The 8,738-nt window shown below is 42.1% G+C and overlaps 1 protein-coding gene across 3 annotated transcripts in view; it reads right to left on the bottom strand.

Annotated features, from left to right (window-relative positions):
* Window positions 1-786: 786 nt before the first annotated feature.
* The window catches only part of LOC108248081 (polyunsaturated fatty acid lipoxygenase ALOX8), a 9,795-nt gene continuing 1,843 nt past the window's right edge, over window positions 787-8,738 (bottom strand). Inside the window, exons 2-15 of one of the 3 annotated variants that reach the window (XM_025010682.2) lie at window positions 6,534-6,677; window positions 5,976-6,177; window positions 5,782-5,863; window positions 5,553-5,675; window positions 5,371-5,474; window positions 5,138-5,304; window positions 4,904-5,047; window positions 4,514-4,717; window positions 4,238-4,324; window positions 3,988-4,157; window positions 3,660-3,781; window positions 3,488-3,588; window positions 2,175-2,345; window positions 787-1,829 (exon numbers count right to left, since the gene is read on the bottom strand). In XM_025010682.2, the coding sequence (XP_024866450.1) occupies window positions 1,650-1,829; window positions 2,175-2,345; window positions 3,488-3,588; window positions 3,660-3,781; window positions 3,988-4,157; window positions 4,238-4,324; window positions 4,514-4,717; window positions 4,904-5,047; window positions 5,138-5,304; window positions 5,371-5,474; window positions 5,553-5,675; window positions 5,782-5,863; window positions 5,976-6,177; window positions 6,534-6,671 (1,995 nt within the window). In that variant the 5' untranslated portion in view covers window positions 6,672-6,677 and the 3' untranslated portion in view covers window positions 787-1,649. Of the gene's footprint in view, window positions 1,830-2,174; window positions 2,346-3,487; window positions 3,589-3,659; window positions 3,782-3,987; window positions 4,158-4,237; window positions 4,325-4,513; window positions 4,718-4,903; window positions 5,048-5,137; window positions 5,305-5,370; window positions 5,475-5,552; window positions 5,676-5,781; window positions 5,864-5,975; window positions 6,178-6,533; window positions 7,816-8,738 lie in introns of those variants that run through there. The other 2 variants (XM_025010681.2, XM_017436579.3) reach the window with 2 other exon arrangements.

Below are 8,738 nucleotides of genomic sequence, written 5' to 3'. Positions count from 1 at the left end.
GTTTTATTAGAAAATAAAATAAATTTCTCCTCAGCAGCAACAACAAACATGTTTCAGAACAACGTCTCTGATTTTAAATTGAGTCTTTGAACGCACCACGGCACTCCACACTCTCCTGCTCCCAGTTTTAAACGTAAACTCGCTGTTTTTAAACACAACAGATGAAACCGACTTCAGGTCCGTCTCATCTACAGAACAAACAGAACTTTTTGGTTCTTTAACGTCACAGAAACAAAAGTATGCTGTTTCAGCTTTTTCCCATCTTAGACTCCACGTGGAAGAGTTTTATTTATTGTTGTGTGGAAGTCTGATGATCTGGCCCAGTTTCCACGGTTTTTATTTCTGTTGTAAAGCACTCTGGACCGCCTTGTTGCTGAAAAGTGCTATATAAATAAATCTCATTTCACTTCACTACAGCAAATATTTCTAATCCGTTTAGTGCATTTGTTTCTTTAGTGTAATAATACATTTGTGGTTTTCAGTGTTTGTCACAATAACTCAGCAAACATCTGCTTCTGTATATTTCCATTTCAGTGTTTCATCAACTCAATCAGCCACAGCTGATCGCCCCTAGCAAACACAAAAATGGATCTAACTTTATAACTTTTCATAAGTTTTACAGGTACTGATCTAAAGGCTAGAGTGGTAGTAGCTGAGAGTTATCTCCAGCACATACTTTGAGTGCTTAGAAGGTGGTGGATGAAATGCATTCCATCAAGGGATGTTGGTTTCTTTTGAACTTGTTGTTTTGATCTTTAATATAAACAGTAAAAAGACGTCTGAGGCATTTATTTTAGACTTTATTAAATCAATCAGAACAAAGTGATACAGAATCATTGAAGGCTTTGATTGGTTGGTTGATCAGTAATGATTTCACATGTTGGTAAAATCAGAATTCTGAGATCAGACTTTAAAACATCATTTCAAAAGAAGAAAACCCATCACCAGACTGATTAAACAGAACCAGGATTCTTTTCTGGTTCCTGTCATGAGCACGCTCAGCTCTGTGACTCTGCATCACTTGGTTCAGTAGTGACATTAAGATCAATGATGGGTACTTCAGACTCTGAGGAACCTGAGTGGTACCACAGGTAGATGTTGTTTCCACATGCTCCCTCATTGAGGTTTTTGTTGACCTTTGTGTAGCCTGCTTTAATCAGACCCAGGCTGGTGTCATGATTAAATGACAGCTGAATCCTGGTCTGTCACCTTTCTTGTACCAGAGGTAAATGGTGTTTCCTCAAGCTGCTTAATTCAGTTTATGGGGAACACCTGTTCCTTATCAGCCTCTGTCTCCTCCTGCCAGTCCTACCCAATCACAGCACATTATTTGAATCAAAAATCAAAGGAAAGGAAACAATCCAGCTTCACAGAAACACAAACACTTGATTCTCATCACAGCAGCTCCAAAGCTCCTGTTTTACATTTGTTTTGTTTTACATGAAGCCCTGTTTATTTTATTATCAACAGGGAATTTTAGAATAACCTGCAGAACAATCGTTTTTAATGCAGGTAAATCAGAGACACTGCATGAAACACCAAATCAGCACACAGAGATCGCAGACAGTGGTTTTCCTCCACCATGGTTCCAGTTTGCCTCTCATTCTCTTTTCTTGACCGACAGCTGAGGGGGAATCATCTTCCAAGGCTCAAAGACTCACACTGTTCTCCACCAGCTTTGGGTCCAGGTATATGTACGGCAAGTCCAGATGTTCGTTTCTCTGGTTGATTTCTTCACTTAACTTCATGAGATCTTCTTTGAAGGCCCTTTTCTTCTGCAGGGGAATGTCCTCGGTGAAAAGCTCCTCTGGGTAGTTCCCAAGAAAGACCTGTTGACATCAGAGACACATTCAGTTTGTCTTACATTAATGTTTTATTATTGATCAAAACAAAACATTCAGCTGTTGGGTGTGTGGGTGAACCTGTGTCTACCTCGTCTGTTACGACCAATGTGATGTCTTTGGGTGTTTTTTTACTGAGACACTGACGATGTGACGCAGCAGAGACCTTTCACCACCAACAATGACTCAATGTAAAGCAGCTTTGGCACCATTGTGTACAACATAACTAAAAGTGAACAGAGTCTTTTAGCAGCTATTTGGGGTTATTTTCTCTGCTTGTAATTGCTCATGAACAACATGTATGATTCGGGACGTTTTCTTGAAGCCACTTACTGAGTCAGTGGACTGTTTGCTGAGCAGCCAAACAGTAGCCATGCCATTAACTGTGGTATTAATGTGGGGAAATGCCCTCAGCAACATGGCTTCATCTGCTGTTCCCTTTGTGGTTGGTGGGGGAAGGTCAATGGAGACGGGGGTGTTGGGCATCCAGCCATCAAAGTCATACTGCAGGGAGTAAACAGACAGTTCAGGTAAGTGAACACTACATTTAGGAGGAAATAACACTGATTATGGTGTTTATTAACTTAAAAAAATGATTATTTGTCCAATTATTTGGTTCATTAACAGCATTCAGGAGAAGCTTTGTAATTTTCCTGGTCAAAAAACAGTAAACCAGCTCTTTACCCCCTCAAGGATATTCAAGGGTTCTTGGGAGTTCCTCAAACCAGTCTTCGTGTCTTTTGTTGACCTGGAGAAGGCTTACAAGGTTTCCAAGACAAATTTCTCCTATGGGAGACTAATAAATTATCTTATCTTATCTTTACGACTGCATCCCTTGTGGGCTTTTGCAGAGGAACTTTTGGAATATGAAGTTTTGGGTCCCTGAACAATTGAAGTGAGAGATTGGTTTGCATCAGAAGAAATGAGTCAGACTCATTTCTGTTACAGATTTCCAGGCACAGCCAAGGGACAAAGGGTCTCCATTTCTGTTTGTGGGGATGATGTGGTCCTGTTGCAGACACCAGAACAGTGGTGTAGATGCTGGACCAATCTGTTATGGTGGAAGGAGAGCTGAGCCAGAAGTCAAGGCTGTCAAATCACCAATTAACTTTTGTTCTGACCTTAATCTGTGGTCAGGAGCCATAGGTAATAATGGAAAGATTCAGCTCCCATATACAAATGATGAGATAGGATGAGGAGCTCAGAGTAGTGTCACTATTCCTCCACGTCCAAAGGAGCCAGTTGAGGAGATTTAAGCATCTGCTAAGGATATCTTCTGAACACTTTACAAGGGAAGGGTTTCGAACATGTCCCATTGGGAAGAGACCTCGAGGCAGACCAAGAACTCCCTGGATAAATTAGATCTCACAACTGATCTCCTTAAAGTCCCTCTGAATGAGCTGGAAGGGGTAGATGGAGATAGGGAAGTCAGGGGATCTCTGGTTACGCTATTGCCCCAACAGCCTGGTCCCAGATGGATGGATGGATGGATGGATGGATGGATGGATGGATGGATGGATGCAGGATGGACGGACGGACAGACGGACGGAGTTTAATTCATAAAGTCATGCATATTAAAGAAAATCAAACCTCACCATGTCATTTCACTAAAACTGAAACCTTCTAGGTTCGCTGCAGTGATTTACCTGCCCAGAGTTCACAGCTGAGTGTTGTGCTGAACAGGTGAATATCACCATGGTAACAAAATTCACCAGCTCATCCACAGTGTCCAACTTCTCCGGGACCCCTGGTAATTCGAACAAATATAGTTACTTAAATAAATTTACAGAACTGCATAAAGAATGTGAAACCACTGACCTGTGTCTTTGTTGCCAAGGAATCCTTTTTGGAAAATGTCCTTGATCCAGGCCTGCAGTTCACTGTCTTTCTGGACCATTTTGTCATCCTTGTAGTAGAAGACAAGGATCCCCTGCACAAACCTTTGAAACATTGGGATCTGTTAGAATTTGTATTTTAGATCTTTAATCCTTCCTTTGTTGTGCAAGACTATTTATTTGTCCAAAACAGATTTTCCTAGATGACTGAAGATCTGCATCAACATTTTTAACCCAATATTTGGTCAAACTATCCCAACCATTGACTCAACAATCCAACAATTAACCCAACCGTCTTTAGTGTGTATAACCTGTGGATGATGTTCCACAGCTTCAGCCCATCATCCCTGTAGTAGAAGTTTGGCACGTCTTCCAGCCCACGATCAGCAATATTATCGGGTAAACAGAGGGATCTGTAGGTCACTGAGGAGATCGACCTGCGCAGGACGGAGAACATACCCTTTCCACCACATGAGGCAATCTAGGATGACAAAGACTTTTACATCAAAAGTCAGACAATGTTTACAACATAATCAATGGAGAGTCTTCTTGTTTTTATACCTTTTTGAAAACTCCATTCTCTGATATGAGAAGTTTTCGAGCCAAGAAGTTGATCATCAGAGTGTAGCGAGTGTGAGGGATGAGGAGCTGAAGAAGAACAAGATCTTTGTTCAGAACTCAACAGTTCGGTTAACATGTTAATATCTTTATACCCTGTTGCACAACTTGTTTTTGTTCATGAAGAAATAAATTAATTGAAATCTCAATGCATTTTACACCATTTAGCAGTGTAAAATACTGACACAAGTACAACATGAACATCAGATCGTGATGTACCTTGTACAGAGGATGAACCATGGGCAGATTACGCAGGACAGCAACTGCAAAATCTTCAGCCAGGAAGTGAGTGCGCAGCAGGTGAGCGCTGAGTTCATGCACGTTGAAATCTGCATTTCTCACAAAAGTCTTCGCCAACAACCAGTCCCACTTAGAATCAGTAGGAAAGAAGATGGGGTTTTTCTTCCCTGGAGTCTGCTGCAGCTGCAGGACAAACGAAGGAGACATGGATCTGATTACTGTCCACCCATTTCTTTATACATATATCCTTGTTATCTAGGTCTTGTGTCTGCCTTTGGGTCCTTTCAACAACCTCTACAACTAAACTGTTACAGTACAATCAGACCACTGTAGATCCTGCAAAAAACTACATTTGAGAGCTTATCTCACCTGAATGGCAATTGGCATCATCTGGTTCTCAGGAGTTTTATGAAGCAGGACAAGAGGAGCTACCACGTACTGCTGCTTCTTATTAATGATGTTTGCTTTTACACCATCCAAAATCTTGTAGTCACACAGGAATATGTTGCCATTCTGTTTAAAAATTCAGATTTAGACATGTTTTGACAAATGTGTAAGAAGCCACACATGGATGGATTGCTTTGGGAAATATCAGACAATCACCTTCATCTCATCTCCCAGATGGAGCGGACTGTTCGAGAAGACCATCTGATCACTGACAGGAAAGTTTGGAGGCAGTGTTTCACAGCGCTGGATCATCATCGGGTGAATGCCATTCAGAAACTGGTAGCCGAAGAAGGCGTCCTCTTTCCAGTGAGCATGGACATAATCTGGAAAAAAGCTTTAGTTGTACTATCGAGTCTTCAGAGTTATAGTGTCCGATGATGACTCCGTACCTGAGATGTCAGTCCGATGGCATCTGTACAGCCGATCAATATCTTCCATACTTTCCCATTTCGTCTTGCACTCAGCCAGTTCCTCTATTCCCAGCTCTATCAGCCTGGAAAATGTCAACAGATTAACTGAAATTTTCTTCAGGAAGTAGGTAGAAACTTGTTAAGCTTTAAGAAAACGTTACGCTTTAGCTGCAGTGTAGCCCATCTCAACTTCCTTGGTTGTGGAGAAGCGAACATCAAGAGGCAGTGATTTAAAGCTTTCTGCCTTCATGCAGTAGGGTAACATCTTTTTATACTGATCCCAGCTAAAAAAAAGCAGTGAGGAGGACTTTAGAAAAGTCCCAAAGGTTTGTGTTTGCAGTTTTTTCTTAATCTTGTTACACAAGATTTGTACAAACTCAGAGATCTTACCAATAAACTTTCTGCCGCTCCTCAAGCTCATGTTTCCGATAGTTTTTAAGAAGAGAATTTGAGTCATCAAAGTTTAATGCAGCTTAAAGATAAAATACAACCAGATTAAACCCAGTATGTTGTGGATATAATTCACCCCCTTGCTGTTTTCAGAGTTCTCTGAGCTGACTGAGATGTGTTCAGGATGTACAAACCTTTTCCCTCTCTGAAACAGTGCTCCTTGTAGTCAGTGATCCACTGGTAGACTGGAAAGTGGTAGAATTTTCCCTCATCAGATTTCAGCTTCACCTTAGCAAGGAACCAGGGTTGGTTTAGGAGGAGATGATGTAGTTTTTCCAGCTTTATTACCAAAATCTGACCGATGGGCTCAGGACATATTACATCAAAGATTAACATCTGTAGAGCAAAGAAAAAAAGTTCTGAAGTCACAAACAGATGTCAAGTTGGATGGATGGATGGATGGATGGATGTATGTATGTATGTATGTATGTATGTATGTATGTATGGATGGATGGATGGATGGATGGATGGAGGAATGGATTGATGGATGGATGGATGGATGGATGGATGGATGGATGGATGGATGGATGGATGGACGGGCAGATGGATGATAAACAGATGGTTGGATGGATGGATGGATGGATGGATGGATGGATGGATGGTTTAGATCAGGAGGAATCAATGAATGGACGTTTCAAACTTTCGAAGCAGCAGAATGTGTGTCTGAAGAAGCAGAGATCTTTAACTCTTACCTTTTCTTTGAAGAAGCGTGAGAGCTTTGTTCGTTCACTGCTGGACTCTGTGCCCACCAGCGTGAGGAAGACATCGTTAAAAGTGCTGAAGTGGGTAGCATCTCCACTGAAGAAGGTCACCTGGTATATTACCACCATTTTCACCTTAGAAAACAGAAGAACCAACGACTGAAAGACAACCATCAAACATTAGCATCAAGACTACGATCCTCATGGCGACTCCCACCTTTTTAATTAAACATCAAACAAACAGTCGCTGTCCCAAAACTATATCACCAGTTGCCAATTTTTTTTCATTTTGCTCAATAAGACTCCCGCTTCCAAAGACAGTACGTGCCCTGCCGTGTACCATCTTGTGCCTCTCTAAACTGTCTAAGCAGACAGGTGGACACGCGCTGGTGCAACTCCCCTCTCCTCCTGCCTTGGTGACAGGCTAGTTAACCATCCAGGGAACAAACAAAACGAGTGTATTTGCCTCCTAAACCTCAAACTTAACTTGCCTCAACTTTGTCTAAACAGAACAGCCAATCAGTGACCTCCCCTTCCCCGCTACGTCTTCTATAAACGCCACCAGCCGCCAGAAGAAGGTTTACAGTGTAGCTCTAAATAAATTAATAAATTCAAATGTATCTATAGATGGAGTTTTTACATATGCTATGATGGTCCCTGACAGAGCAATAGACATATTTAATGACGTTTTCATTATGTTTTAAAATGTTATGTCTCTATATAATCTCTCTGCTCTCTGCTCCTCTCTGCCCTGCTCTCTTTTCGGAGCCTCTCCTTGCATATTCTCCAAAATTTATAAACTGGTCAGCTGGTCTCTCAACGCAACTGATCAAATTTTCTATGGGAAGACAGGGCAAGAGAAAGCCCACCTACCCAGATGGGACTTCATTTGCTGGATACACAATGGATTCCTGGCAGAAGTGGAATATTGTATGTCTTTCAATTTTGTCAGTGGAAGACGTGGAGGATCTTTACATATTTGGGTTTTTGATAACAGGATTTCTGCTGTTTGGATTAGGCAGTTACCTGACATCGTCAAATTCATTTGATGGGTTCGGCAGTCTACACTCAAACTGTGTGGTTACAGGAGCTGAATCGCAAATTGGATGCAATGCTTTTACCGGATTGTAGGCTAAATGCTGATCCTGGACTCAGGAATGAAATGGGATAAATCTTGGAGAAAGTTGCTCGCTCTGAACAGGCGGAATGGACCTGGAATTTGGCTGTTTGAATTCGCCATTTAGGAGTATCAGCAAGACTTTCAAGGCAGACCAAAAACATAAGTCTGCCTGACCCAAAACAATTATTGTTATGTGAATCTGGCTCCCTTAGGCTGACCTTGGTCAGCTGTCTTCAATTTCTCCCTGGATTTTATGTAAACAAGATGCACTGCCCGCTCCCTTGCCTAAGGACATCTGTGGATCTGCTCTGGGCTGTTTGATAAACATTCCAACATATTATCAAAGACAATGGCCTCTGTGACGTGATTCATGGACTGCTCTACAAAGACACACAACACACACCACACACCACATTGTCTTCCACCATCTCTGCCTCGTCTCTCCTCCCCTTCCTTTACTACCTTAGTCTAGTTATCTTAGCAATTCTTTTGTTGGCTGTCAACGGGCCTTTGGTACTATTAGTTAGCCTCTTGGTACCTTTAGTTTAGCATTATCATGTTTTAGTTTAGTTATCTTAGCATTTTTCATGTTGGCTGTTAGCGGGCCTTTTTGGTACTAATATGCCCACTTTTCTACCGGCTATAAAGGTCCCGGCTCCACTCTACTTGGCTTGCTTTGCGCGCGTTTACATCTGCATTTTTTCTGCATGCTTCTTTTGGTCCCTGCTTCGGAGTACGGCCAGCCCTGCTTCGTGGGAGGCACAAGCTTAGCTCCTGTTCACTCATTGGTCGTGGGTGTGACCAGATGCAAGCATAAAGCGCGAACGGTAGGAATAGAAACAACAGCGTTAGCTTACCCTGCAACGTTTATGCCGTCTGTCCAGCTGAAGGCGCTGTAAAGCCTGAAATCTCCGGCGGATAACAGCTGTCCTACTCCGCGCAACAATCGCGGCATCCAGAGCATTTCTTCCACTGTGCCTCTCTTCCTGAAGTCTCAGGAGAATCCCCATAAGTTTAAAAAAAACAGCAACAACACAGGGCCAACGTTGTCCATAGCGTTTCTGTTGTTTACACAA

Source organism: Kryptolebias marmoratus, linkage group LG1 (genome assembly GCF_001649575.2).
Source record: "Kryptolebias marmoratus isolate JLee-2015 linkage group LG1, ASM164957v2, whole genome shotgun sequence".
Classification (NCBI taxonomy): domain Eukaryota; kingdom Metazoa; phylum Chordata; class Actinopteri; order Cyprinodontiformes; family Rivulidae; genus Kryptolebias; species Kryptolebias marmoratus.
Note: the sequence above shows the minus strand (reverse complement) of the source record. Positions and strands in the feature narration are given on the sequence as shown.